We start from the raw sequence: 14,877 nt of genomic DNA on the forward strand, positions 1-14,877 counted from the left end.
AGGCTTTTTTTTTTTCAAACGACACTGAAAAATCTGGAGAACCATATTAATTGGTTAATTCTGGTTGTGGGCCATGACACTGTCAGAATATTTGGTTGGGTGTTATGTAAATACACTAATACGTATGTATTACTTATGTATTACTTACAAGATTGGGAGCTATGCTGTCATAGTAATGTTTATTTTTTTCTATAACGCTTACTACCCTCCTTCGAGGGCCCAAAGCGCTTCACAGTCACACACACATTCACACACACATTCACACACTGGTGGTGGCTCCGCTGCCAAACACTGGTGCCAACCTCCCACCAGAGGCGATTCAGGGTTCAGTGTCTTGCCCAAGGACACTTAGACACATGGGGGGACAAGGCGGGAGTTGAACCTGCTCACTTCTGATCAGGAGTCGACCGCCCTACCACTGCACCACGGCTGCTCAACATTTTCACTATATCAATATGTATTGCAAATTCAGGCTGGGTTGATAACAATCTATTCATCCATTTGAATCGATTTAAACTTAACAGATCAATAATAGTTTATAAAAATATAGATCGAATTAGCATATAAAGCTAAAGTCCGCTAGCCTGATACTAATATTTAATGAGATTTCCCATAGGATGGCTAATGCTAACAGTCGGTTGACCAAAACAAACATTGCTGACTAAATGAACATCTTTATAAACTCACAGGCATGAATTTTACAAACTCTTTTAAGGAAATATTTTTTAAAGTAGCAATTTGTGGTCTAAAGCATTGCTTTTTGCTCATACTTTCTTCTTCTTCTGGAATAAATTACACCTTATTCCAGAGGAAGAAGAAAGTATGAGCAATCACCACCTGATGGACCCTTTAGTGCAGAAAATGCTGCTTTCTAGATCGTTCATCAAAATTTAGTGGAGTCAGAAGTATTTATGTCTATATGTAATATGTCTACTAGTTCTAGAAAATAATACATGGATAAAGTGTAAACAGTGAAAAATGACATTGTTCCCTGAGGAATGTGTTCTGTTGCTGTCTCACTTTGGTGTCAGGATTCTATGCTTGGGTTTTTGTGTTTCTTTTGTCATGTCCTGTTTTCCCCGTCAGCCTCACCATGTTCATGCTAATCGTCCACAACTGTCTTCATTTAGTTAATCTACCTCAGTGTGTCTATGTTTCTAGTTCTCAGTCCCTCGTTGTCAGATCATCTGCTCTATTCTGTTCGGTCACTATTTTTGTTACTCCATGAGTTTTTGTCATGTTACAGTTTGTTTATTAAACGTTTTGAGTTCCTGTCACCTGTCCTGCGTTTTGGGTCCACCACCTATTGCTGACATTTGTCTTCATTTTGGCAAAGTTCTGTTGTGTTTATCAGATTTGCAAAACTGTGACTTTAATTTTAGTGTTGTAAAAATTCATTCAGACACACAAACTTTCACGTATGTGTCTAAGATCGTTTATGTCTGAGACAAAGATCATGTATTTGATGGCATTGTTTCACACAACCTAGAATTACATGACACAGCACCATGCTACTTGCACAATGCTGGGGTCTTGAGAATGAATGACTGCTTTCATTGGGAGAGCTGTATTTAAAACCTCCATCAGAATGTTCCTCGCACAACCGCTTTGGCACAAAGACACAAACCCAAGACCGAATCATCCCACCGATATTGTTCTGCTGATAATTGAGTGCAGGACTGCCAGACACTTACTGATGAACATGGTAGCACTCCACTGTGTTTCTCCAAATGGCCTTTGAACACTAATGGTGGAGAGGGAAAAATGAGCTCACACAAAGCAGAGGAGGTAATGTAGCTTCCAGCTTAGCTCATTTTCTCTAAACGAAAGAGATAATCTGGACCCCCACCCCCCTAAGGCCTCTAAGATTGAAAGCTTTACAAGCGGAAACAGCAAATAAGTAAAAAGAAATTAGATGTGAACCTGGGCCAAACTTTTCTCATTTCCCTCCCCCGCCTCACATCACAGGCAAGGACAATGTGCATACAGTGTGGAATATACGTGAAATAACCTCTATTATAATAAGCTTCCTCTTCCTTCATTTATCTCTGCCTTCCTCCCCCCTCCCACATCGCCTCACATCAGTTGGTCCGACTTTATTCCTCTAAGCCTTAGTTCTCTCCCCCGTCTGTGTCAACAGAAACGCAGACTAACACTGACCACTGGAATACAGCAAACAACTGTCTAAGAGAACAGAAACGGCTCCTCACCTACAAACATTTAAGTACTACCCTAGGCATGTTTACATTAAACATGGGGTCATCTGGACCCCTCAAGACAGACATAACGTTTTTCTCTTTTAGCTAATTCTCCAATGTTTATTGACTGTGATCAATACATTCAATCATTGGTTTCTCAGAGTTCTTGATAAAATAATCAAAGCTAACATCAAAATGCTCTTTCATTGATTTACAATCCTTTCCAACTGCGGTCAAATGAGCCGCCGTTCACATTTCCGTGGTCACATCAAGAAGCTCCGTGGAGTCTGGTGGAGATTTTCCAGCGTTCTCAGTCCTGCTACCGTAAGTATTGGATGAAACTCACACCAAAAATCCAGTGATGCTGATTTGACCACAGAAATGTGAACGGCGGCTCATTTGACTGCAGTCAATGTGAAGATACCATCTTCTCTTCTCCAGAACCTGAACTAGACACTAGGAACAGATGAGGGTTTAGTGCATGTGCAGCAGAGCTGTTGATGGAAAGAAGATCATTCATTCAAACAGAGTCTGTCCAAGACAGTTTGATTGACAGATTTAAAAGGAGAAATATGTGGAAATGAAAAAACGAAAGGATTTATTATTACATTTGTTCTCTTTCAGAAGAAAAATGACACACAGACATGATAAAAACTCAAAAAACTGGATTTTCATCAGAGGGAGACTTTCAATCCGGTATATGAGGTGATATTTGTGGGAAAAAGGAATCTAATTTCTATTTATGTAAGTGGTGCTGGAAAATGCTGCTGATTTTGCAAAGGAATTCGAAGAAACAATACCAACAAAATACTCCATAGTATTCCTCTCTTCAGTGCCCTTAAGCCAAAAACCAAGTACCTACTGGCCATTGCCTATAGAGGATGAGTTTGATTGCTCATGTTTTTCTATATTACAGAGTTCAAGTGGTTCATGAAGTGGTACATTAGTTTTCCAAAAAAGATGTTCTCAGAAATCTCTAAATGGTTCAAATAATTGTATTTATCTCAAAAGAATATGTTCTGAATGACTTTGTTTATCTCCCAGAGTTTACCAACAATTATTTGGGCAACTTGTCTTTATGTTGCAGTATTTTAACATCCTATTTGGTGCACACATTTTTTAAGACCCCCACCTCATTAGCATGTGTAGGCTTCACAGAGTTAACTGTTATGAATCAGGTTCCAAAGGCATTCACTCTCTTCAGTTTCAGAACTAAAAACAATATTTCTGTAAAAAGACAAAGCTGAAGACCGCATTACCCCGACTCCTGACTCACTGTACTGCCACGGAATGAATTATACCTTTGCTCACTCTTTTATAACCCAAGTTCACAAGTTACGACATGCTTTCCTGATCTGTCAGATGTGTCTGAACAGGAAGTGTTTCACGCCTCATGTTGTCAGCGGCTAAAAAAAGAACCTGCGTTTTCATTCGAGGGAGCAAAGCCGACATAAGCACGCCGTTTGACAGCTTACAAGTCTGTGCAAATGAGAATGGGAAACATGTAAAGGACAGTGCAAAAGGACATGGAGATTCAGCTTCAGCAGAATGAGGAAAACATGGCCAATAAAGTCATGCAGTGGAGAAAGAAAGGGAACGTTCTGCATAAATGAGCCTGACACTGCACAAATAAGTACACGCCATACTGGCAACACTTCGCAGGAAGTCCACCTTCTTATTTAACCTTTACTTTGTTTTGTTCAATTCAAAGCAGAGGAATTCTCTGTTAATGACCTTGAGGTGCCAGCAATATGTAGCAGCCACCCATTGCTGGGTTTGTCCATAAACATACCAGAAAGTCCTGAAAATGTTGCTTTACCTGCATGGTAAAGCAGATGTATGGCTGAAAGGACTCATGCCATCACGATTCACCGATTTATTATTAATTACTGTATGTGGGTGAAAAATGGGCTGACCTGTACGGGTTACGCTGGTGGCCCAAACAAAACTTCAAGATTGTAGACCACTCGGTCGATCTGTAGAGTCAAAATGCTAATTACACGTTTTTTCTTTTTTTTCTTTTTTATTTTATTTAACCCTTATTTACCAGGAAATCCTATTAAGACTACATCTCTTTTTCAAGGGAGACCTGGGCCAAAAGGCATCAATACAAGGAAATAAAATACAATTTAAACAATTAAAATAGAAATAACGTGCAATTACAATGAAATGCAGTTAAAATGAATAATAGGACAATGATTAAAAGATTAATTAAGAGCTGCTGACCACAGGTTATAGCGAACACTTTGACAGCGGAGTCCCTGATTGGTTGACGCTTTGAGCTCACCAAAGTTTAGATTTTCTATCTCTGGACAATTGACTGTGTAAGGGACTGGACAAACCCCTCCCCTCTTATGTTCCAAACAGGAAGTACTCGCTGGTTGCAAAAAGGCCAAAGTCTCATAGACTTCCATTGAGAAACAGACAGTTATTTCTCAGTCACATCTGCTCATGCAGTAGAATTCTGCATTTTGTATTGATTGGTCTAGTTTGGTAGACCAGTGGGTGCAGAACAAATATAATATGTTTGCGATGCCTGTATATTTTTTGTACCATTATCATTTGGACCTGCCCAGCCCTCTGGTGCACGATGTGAATCTGGACACCTCTGCAGACTTGTCCCTCAGGACCCACAGCCCTTTCCAGCTCCACATAAGAAACGCAATGCATAATGCATCACCATCCAGCCTTATTTTGGAGCTGAGGAGCCAAAAAATCAAGAGAAACACATAACTTTTCTGGCTTTTGCAATCAGTCCCGCAGTTGCTCCCGAAAACGAGGTCTTGTTCCGACCGTTTGGAGTTACCAAGAGGAAGTCATGAAATATTGAACACCGTCATCCCTTTTCCCTCTTCTCTACTTTCAGCTCAAAGTTCCCGAGCAAAGAAGGGAGCTTCATGTTGATTGGTGGAGGTCAGCCCTGCGAGATGTTGACCCTCAGGGGGACGGAATGACACGGCGGTGGAAACTTGAGATGTGATTTATGGCGAGAAGAGTGTACTTTTAGATCCCAGCATGCAGGTCGGGGGACGGATGCACCAGTAAGGTGCGGCTTTTAGCATACATAAATGTACAAACAACCGCGCTGAGAGTGTGTGCACATGCATACATTCATGAGACAGGGCGGTCCTCACCTCTGCAGCGCACCCTGGTGACCTTGACTCGGACTGCTCCACATCCACAGGTACCTCAGCATGAGAATGTGCTTGAGACACATAAAAGGGTCTTTTCTGTTGACCCCGGGGCTGTCCAAACAGCAGACCTATTATTTCCAGCACTCTGAAAGACTGCTCGCTGCTCATGAGTGTTGGAGCTGTAAAGAATGGACCGACACTCATGGAGCTTTTGTGATCGGCTTTATATTGAAAAGCTTGTTTGTAGGAAAATGTCGTTTTCTGCATCAGTCTTTGTATGCAAGCAATACATTTCCTTGGTAAGTGCAATCTCCTATTCTTCTGCTCACACAAATGCAGAACTAGTGTTGAGCTTTTTATTTTTATTTTTTTCAAATAAAGAGGATAAAAGCAAAACATCATTCAATTTTATGGGAACATTGGGGCTCTTTCAATTCTCACTGGGACATCAAAGCGCCCCGCAAGAGGCAGCACTATTACAATCCATGGGAGGGCTGAAAATGTATTACAAACATATCTGCTCTTTGCTGAAATCCACGAGAAGGGCTTTGCAAGCAGAAGCGGGGGCTTCTCGCCGTCTGCTCTCAGTCATCCGTCTCCTCTAAAGATAGTGATTAATCTTACCTTTGATGTTCTCTAAAACAACGGGGAGGAGGATGAGATGAGTGAGATGTGGGAGCCCCCGTGGGAGCTGCATGGGGATGGAAAGACTAAGCAAAGCATTAGTTTAAATGTCATGCTAATGACTCAAATTGAACTGAATCACACAAACGGCATATTGAAATTGTACTGAGGTTGAGCTCGATTCATTATACTGCTGGGTGGGCTACAGGAAGAAGAAGCCTAACGCTAGGTATACTCTGGATGCCAAAGCGCAGCAGAAGAAACATTGAGGAACCATTGTAGAAAAAGTGCTGCGGAAGAAGCGCAGCAGGAGAAGCACCGCAGAAGCGATGCAGAAAGGAGGAAGCATTGTGGAAGAGCTGGAGAAGAAGGCCGCAGAAGAAGTACCGTGGAAGAACCATGGAAGAAGCACTGCAGAAACACCCTGAAAGAAGTGCCACGGAGGAAGCACTGTGGAAGAGCTGTGGAAGAAGCACTGCAGAAGAAGCGCTGCAGAAGAAGCGCTGTGGAATAAGTGCCACAGAAGTGCCGTGAAGCAGCGTGCACGCAGCATCCACTCTAGTGTAATTCACACTAGACGCGCATTTCTCCAAGACGGTCGGCAGACACTTCTGCTAGAACTCCTTTTTTTTGTTTTTACCAAATAACTAAAAATATTACCCCATGTTTCTACCAAGAGGAATCAAGTAGTTAGTAGGCCTACACTTCTTTACACAAGGGCGCCCAATGAAAGTAGCCTCCGTTCCGCGCCACTTCGCGGCGCTTCCGCATCCATTGGGAACCAGGCGTAACCCTCAGGGTCGTCTCCACTATTGAAAATTATACGATTTTTCTGAAGTGTGTCAAACTGCAGCACCAATACACACCAGCATTGTTCCACTGACTCAGATATGCATGCTGGGAGGCAAAAATGTACATCCAATATCAGCAGAAATGTTGAACGATGGTTATTGCACACAAAGACAGATGTGACCAGATTACAGGATGTGAGAGTGTGCACCGTGCATGTGTGGGCACTCAAACGAATAATAGGGTAGGATTTAGAAATGAATATTCAAATCATGCTTATAAGTATGAGGCTGAAGCAGATAAGTCATGCAAAAAGTCTTAAGGCGAAGCTTAAAATTTATCTTATTGTTTCCCTTTTTCTTTAATGAAAACTAGTCGTTTTTTTAACTTCACAAGATAAACAAAATCTCCACTGAGCCCTGAGTACAGCAGCCCTGAGTCATCTCGGTTTTAATGGCACGTGAGACACTGCAGGCTACAGACCTGTTTAGCTCCTGCTCAGCAGGAAGAGCTGCCTCTTGAGTGCAGCAACACTGCCCCTGTGTGGTAGAGCGAGGAATGGCATGACAAAAATGTAACCTCACCAAAAAACCTGTTTTTACAATATCAAATTGACGCAAAGGGAAGTTTAAAAAATATTTTAATTCAATATTTTTTGTAGCATGTTCTCTAATAAACATTGGTTAAATTTGGAAAAAATAATGCAAATTTATCATTCACCAATAATAGTGATTTTAAAATGAATTGACACATTATTTGCGAATATGAATTTCTCATGGCCTCAAAAAACACTGTTAACGTTTTTAAAGAAATATAAATTCATCCTCCACCCATTTAGTTTCCACCACCTTCTGAAGGAGAAACATTACCTTCCGTGGCATACTGTAACGCACTTAAAAGCCTGAAAATGGGACTGTTTAAAAAAAAAAAACTTACACTTACAAAACTTTACTTACAAAAAGTAAACACGTTTTCACAAAACTTGTTAGACTCCAATGGATTTAATTAATTATGAATTGTGGGAAATGTGGTATTTTATTATTAAATTTATGTATGTAGAATTTTGTCAGAAAAATTAATAAATTAATTATTAAAAAAATACATTTTTTGAGGTTCTAATAAAACAAAGTAACACATTTTCCCATTTCAAGGAGAAATCTTTGAAGCTACAAATAATAAAGGTCTTCTTTCTTTAATGTAGTGAGGATTGATGCAAGCTAGTTTTTTGCAAAGACTTCTGGGAAATTTCTTGGGGCACTTGATTTTGGAATTGTAGATTCAGACAGAAAATGGAGAACACACTGTTTAGAGAATCATGTAGTGAGTAGGGAAGGAATTTGGATAGACTTAGTCTACATTTTCAATAACCACTCTCTCTGATCACTATGGTGATGTCGTTAGATTGCCACACCCCTTTATACTGAAAGCGGGCTCAGAAGAATCTGTCAAATGGTTAAACATCCGACACGAGACCACTATTTTTATTGAGGCATTTGTTTGGTGAGTTTATAACTTAAATAACTTTCACTACAGAAAAAAATATCATGAAAAAATAAGATTATCAAGAACATGTTAAAGGGTTATCACATGATTTTCTTAATTCTTTCAGAGTAAACTATATCCACCTTTGGAGCACTAAAAAACAAATGATTTATGACTAGGGCCGGAGCTGTCAGAGCAGACTCTTCCTGAAAGGGGCGGTCTCACTCTGTGACATCAGCACGTGAGGACCCGCTCGTTTTCGTGGGTATGGGAGGGGCTGCTGTTGAGAGCGCAGGTTTTTAGAGGATTACTCAGAAATGTGTGAGAACGGGTTGTTTATAGAGAGAAATGAAGGGTATAATACACTTAAAATCTCAAAAAGTTGTTTTCTCATGGTATGTCCCATTTAAAAAAATGTACCAAAGCAAGAATTATTCTGACCAGTAGTATGACAGAGTAATACTGCTTTTTCTCTTGAAGTCTATGGGATTTTAGCTTCTTGGGACCAGCAAATACTTCCTGTTTGGGACGTAAGGGGGGAGGGGTCACTCAGTGCAGTTCCCATGTACAGCCAATAATTGGGAGTTATATGTGTTGTGAAAAAGCTAACATGGCTAACACTTCTAACGTGTTAGAAACAAGTACTCCAGTTACTGTTGATAAAGCCGGACTAATCTTTCTCTCTTTTGCCTCACAGACCATTCATTGATGCTGCGTTTTATAACCCAGATCTTTCTAACGTGGGGAAAATCTGTTTTTAGTCACATGATTTCTGTCTGCAGTGTTGTAGAGAGAGGCGGTTATACGCCTAACAAGGGAAGTTGCAGGTGAGCCACAGGAGAGACAATCCAAAAAGGTTGAATATTTTTAGTAAGTCTTAAAAAAACGTGTAAAAACCAGAGAGAATTCAACAGAATGATTGCTGGACAAAGTTCAGATGAGGTGAAGGAAAAGTGCAGAACTGTTGTGTCTCTGGGTCAAAGTGTTACTGTGGTTCCATTCATCTTATCAGTGTTGATATGACAAAAGCACCTTACCTCACCTTTGACCCTCCACAACCCCATCATCACAAGTCAGCGTTACTATTGTGATGCGTCGTAAAATGATCTCACTCAATGTTATTAGGAGTCATTTCCTTTTTGAATGAATCCAAATGGGCTGGATGAATCCAGACTGAAATAAGGGAAAGAAGGTTTGGTTGTCAATGAGACGTGAACAATTGAACAATTTGAGGATAATCTCCAAACAGAGCATCAACATTTGTGAGGCTTGTCTTTGTAAATATAGTATCAAGTTATTCTCACACTTGAGCTGATAAAGCCTCTTCAGCTGACTGAAGCAGCAGCTTGTTATCTCACACTGAGCCTGAGAGGACTCTGCAGAGTTCAAGGAATATGTGAGAGATATGTTTTACCCTGTGAAGCCCACTGCACCCAAAAAATGATAGGAAACTTTTATAGTTTGGAAGTTATTTAAACCCTTTTATGAAATCCACCAAAAAACAGATTGCAATATAACTTTAAATGAGATACAAATAAAATCAGTTTTGATCCGTTGGGTGTTTTTTCTTAAAAACAACGTTCGCTTAAGACGCAAAGATATTGACATGAATGTCCTGGGAAAAAGCACCTTATTTGCTCACTGTCTCAAGATTGTGTAACTTTATTATAAAGAATTAATAATGAACAAAATTAGCATTTTATTCAGTACAGCAAGTAGTCGTTTAAAAAATCAGTGATAAAAGATGAGTTATTCTCATCGTAAAGTTTGAAAATAAGCAAAACTTTTTTAATAACCAGAAATGTAATGAGGCGGTTATTTTGAAGCAAGAAAAGCCCTTCTACTGCCCCCAGTGGAAGGATGATGTATTATAGGTCATAAAAACATAGAGAAAGTTCAATACAAAGGGATTTGAAAGTCTCCCTCCTATGAAAAAATCCTGTTTTTGAGTCAGCTCAGCTCCAGAAGCCACGCCCCCTCAGAGGAGATTTAAGAAACAGAGGCTTCAAATCAACATGAAAAATGGCTTTTTAAGACATTTAGGTTGTGGGATTCTGGTTAAAAACTTCATAATCATAATTAAATAGAATAATTATAATAGGTGGATTTAAACTTAGACCCAAAGCAGACAGAAAATGTGTTTGATCCTGTCTGTGAATGTCTCTAAAGTTCCCTCCATCTTCCCCCCATTTGAGCCCATTAGAGGAAGTAATCACATGAGATGGCGTGCTGTGAGCGAATGGCGATTGAATGAAAATGCACAGTACACTGAGTGTTAGGGCTTAATGCATGAAGGGAGACATGCACATTAACTCCAACAAACAATCTCACGTCGATTTTTTTTTCTGTTCCAACTGTTCACAAAGCAACAATATGTGAAAACGTCCACGCCCTCGTGCAAACTCTCTCATCTTTCTGAAGGGTTTATCAGACGGACCCTGTCCTTTAGCGCGCGGTAACACGTGCGCGCACAAATGGAGTGTATATAAGGGGTTGGGCCCTCGAAGGCGCTCTCTCCGTCTCCAGTTTGACAACAGAGCTGTAGCCGAGCGTCCTCCTGCACCCTTACACCTGTCAAGATGCCTGCAGACTACAATGGGCGGTGGGAGATGGTGAGCAACGAGAACTTTGAGGAAGTCATGAAAGCCCTCGGTAAGTCTACCTCACACATAATGCATGAAAGACTGCTCAGAAAAAAAGAGAGAAGCAGCTTCTAGGCTTTTATGAAAGCAGGCGTCAGTTAGAGTATGACATTTAAAGACATGGCTGGATTGAAGGAGCACTTTAAGAATCTGGCATGGGGGTGACAGGATGGATGAAGGCGCATTCATTAGTGAGAGGGAGAGGAGGCTAAAAAAAAGAAAAGAGTGCTGAGCTGATGCTTCATTTCCTTATTGAGCTGCTGTCAGGCTCAGTGTACCTCCAACTCTGCTGTCTGCTGCCACGCCAAATACATATTGATCGAGTCTTTTTTGCATTTTCATCCTCCTGATTTGCAGAAGAAAAAGGATGGCTTTGGTCCTGGATCAGGCAGAGGGCCAGCTCACAAATTTAAAATGAAAAAAATAGAAAAGACTCTTCTCCTTCTGGCGCCTCATTGATCAACCTTAGGAACACTTTTCATTATTTACGGCTCAATCTGCAATTTATTAAACAACTACGCTGCACTCAGCCCACAAGAAGACCAAGAAATCAGCAGCGCCTCCATCTGGGTAGAATAGATTATTCATCCTGATAGAGCCGGGATGAGTGACAGAAAGAAATAAAGTGTTTAACTTTGGCGGTGTGGAACACTTAATGGGACAGAGAAACATTTAGGACATATTCTGGCCAAAGGAAAATGATTTGGAAAAAGGAAATATCTGGAAAGGACTCTGCTTTGAGGGCATTAAAAACAACATAGTGCATGTCTGTAAAGCTGATTGCACATTTCACCCGCCGCCTATCTGCTTCTGACCCGCAGACATTGACTTTGCCACCAGAAAGATAGCAAACCACTTGCATCAGACGAAAGTCATCGTCCAAAACGGAGACAAGTTCGAAACCAAGACTCTGAGCACCTTCAGGAACTACGAGGTCAACTTCACCGTCGGTGAGGAGTTCGAGGAGCACACCAAGGGCCTGGACAACCGAAAAGTCAAGGTGGGAGGAGCTTTTCCAATCCTTCAAAGATACAACTGAGCTGTGTGTGACCCTGTGGTGATGTCACAGACTCTGGTTACCTGGGATGGAGACAAGCTGGTGTGTGTCCAGAAGGGCGAGAAGGAAAACCGAGGCTGGACACATTGGATTGACGGAGAGGAGCTGCACCTGGTAAGAACAAAACCACACTCATTTTTTTATTTGAATAAAAAGTGGATAAATGAACCAAGAAGAGAGATTTTCATGGTACTCCCTGACAACTTTACTCTTCAAAGAGGCAAATCAACGTTTTTTTTCAGCTATCCGGACTCATATCTAAGAGCAATAATGATAAAAGTCCATTTATCAGAAATACGAAGATATCAGATACGCCTGATTGCGAAAAGTTGCTCTTGAGGTCTAAAGGTCTGTGCCTTCTCTTTCAGGAAATCAGGGTTCTTGATAAAGTCTGCCACCAGGTGTTTAAGAAGAAGTGAAAAAAAACAAGTTCTTGTTGTCTTTTTAAATGTGGAGAACTGAAATAAAACGATTTATTACAATTTAAAGACATTTCTGTTTATTTTGTCCTCTATGAAGCATAGTGCTGGATTTTATTAGATGTATATGGTGAATTGGATTTATTTTCCATTTTGCTTATTCCTGAAGATCTGGAACCACATGCGGCTCTAACTTTGAAGAAAAAAGCTAATAATTTGAATAAATAGCGTTTGTTTTTGTGTGTTTTTTTTTAGATATTTAACATATATGATAACTAAGCAAAATGATGGTAAAATTTAAATCTACGATATTTTTATCCTCACATTGGAAATTACACCAATGTTGTTGAAGAAAAAAGTGACCAAAGTCACAATGATAGAAAATGTTATCTTTGTTTTTTTTTAGTTTAAATTAATCTGCTGCGACAGGAGAATCTGATTATACAGTATTTTATTTTGAAAGGAACGTTTATGCTATCAACAGTAAAATAAGCTAAATTTGATATAAATATTATAATTAAACTACTGCAAATGTTTAAAACTACATATTAAAAAGTGAATGGCATTAAGGTCACAAAAACATAATTAAAGTGTATTTTTGTAAACAAAGTGGCTCTCACTGAGTTTTGGTCTGTAAGAAACTGGACCAAATGGCTCTTTCAGTGTTAGAGGTTGCAGACCCCTCGCTTAAACCAACCCAGATTATTTTTTACATCTCCAGTTTAAAAACAGGCTTCCTTAGATCCGTTTGATGGTCGGATTTGAGTTTGTTGTTGTCTCATAGTGAAGGTTTCAGGTTGCGTGTTGCTTATGGGAATGGGAACTCCTGATTATTTTTTCCAAACTTTATTGTTCTCCAGATGAGACACAACAGCAGGGGGTCAAACTCAGTTGCACAAGGGGCCAAAATCCAAAACACATCCGAACAGGATAAACATTTATTGAACACACACAAAAAAACATATTTTTAAACTTTAAGATCGAAACTTTTCACATAATTAGGAACTAGATATATAGCATTAGCTGTGATAATGATAGTGTGAATGATGTCAGACGAATGTGACCGCTGAAGATGCTGAAGTTGATAGCCATCTAAATATTAGCTAAAGGCCAAATTAGCATAAAAAACTAAAAACAATAAATACATTTTAAAAAGTTAGGTTATCCAAAACAGCTAGCATGTAGCGGAAAAATAGCTACACTTCAAAATAGCTTAAAAACTTTTAAAAAGCCTAAATTATCCAAAACAGCTAGCATGTAGCTGAAATATTAGCTAAACTCCAAAATAGCCTAAAACAATCTTAGTAAATGCTAAAATAGTCTAAAAAGCAAGCAAAATACCAATTTGTAAAACTTTAAAACTGTAACTTTTTAACATAATTATGAATAATAAAAGGCAGGAATATTATTCCAGAATAAATCAACTTAAACCTTAAATAACTTTCAATGTTTTACTCTCCTTAAAAACATATTTTGTCAAAGTTATACAAGTTAGAAATAACCCCAAGATAAAATCAGGCCATTAAGAACAATAAAGTAAAATGATCTGGAGGGCCGGGTTGGATTACCTGGAGGGCCCCGGGCCTTCTGACACATGCACTACAGGATGGACTTTAGTACTGCCAAAGTAATGGAATGCAATGTAAAAAAAAAAGAAAAAAGAAAGAAAAACACTTCATTCAAAATTAAGTTAACAAATGCAGGAGAAAAAAAATATATATATATATTAATAAATTCCGCGCGGTTTTTTGCATCTTTCCATGACTTATCAGGAACAGTCTGTCCTCAGCCTCTCTGCCGGCTCTGGTTCTGCTCTCACAGGAAGTCTGCAGGATCCACGTAGCCAAACACAGGAGCACGTGAAGTCAGAAAGCCACAGGCTCTCAAACAGGAAGTGGATGGGTCTGCCTTCAAAATAAAAGCACAGGGTTTGCGAAGTGTTCATCAACCAATAAACGAAAATCATTTGTTACTTTGTTTTAAAATAAAAAACAAAAAAAATTAAGAAAATAAAAGGTTCAATGAAGAGATATGAATTTATTAGCACATTTTTATCCTTCTCAACCAGCTTTTTTAATAGTTTTAGCACTCTTATAATGTATCTTTGTATATATTTAATTAACTTCCCATTTTATGTATTTGAGCACATCATTTTTTTTTATTTTAACATCTTATAATATTATTATTATTTATTTATTTATTTATTTTTGGCGGGATCCTTTATGGCGGGGCTTGCTAGCTTGCGGTTTTCGCTCTTCTGGGACGGCTAGGGTCCAGCATTGCCGCCTCGCGGCTGTGGAGAGAATCTGATCGGTGCTGTGTATGCAATATATTGTTTTCTCATTGCAGAGCCAAGCCCTATGTCTCTTTTATAAAGAATAGGTGTTTTTAATTCTAGGAACGGGGGTGGGGGAGGGTAAAGGCAAGGGTGGGTTTTAATTCGAATTTCTGTCTGTTTTGATTGTAAAACACTTTTAGTTCCTAAAATCATAAAAAAGTCATTTTTAAAAATAAAAATTGATTGAATTGATT

The 14,877-nt window shown here is 39.4% G+C and overlaps 1 protein-coding gene across 1 annotated transcript; it reads left to right on the plus strand.

Annotated features, from left to right (window-relative positions):
- The first annotated feature begins 10,723 nt into the window (after positions 1-10,723).
- On the plus strand, positions 10,724-12,414 carry LOC112136463 (retinol-binding protein 2). Its single transcript, XM_024258173.2, has 4 exons — positions 10,724-10,879; positions 11,691-11,869; positions 11,939-12,040; positions 12,295-12,414. The coding sequence occupies exons 1-4, from the start codon at positions 10,807-10,809 to the stop codon at positions 12,343-12,345; spliced, it is 405 nt and encodes a 134-aa protein (XP_024113941.1). The 5' UTR covers positions 10,724-10,806; the 3' UTR covers positions 12,346-12,414.
- Positions 12,415-14,877: the final 2,463 nt, after the last annotated feature.

Source organism: Oryzias melastigma, linkage group LG13, assembly GCF_002922805.2.
Source record: "Oryzias melastigma strain HK-1 linkage group LG13, ASM292280v2, whole genome shotgun sequence".
Classification (NCBI taxonomy): Eukaryota; Metazoa; Chordata; class Actinopteri; order Beloniformes; family Adrianichthyidae; genus Oryzias; species Oryzias melastigma.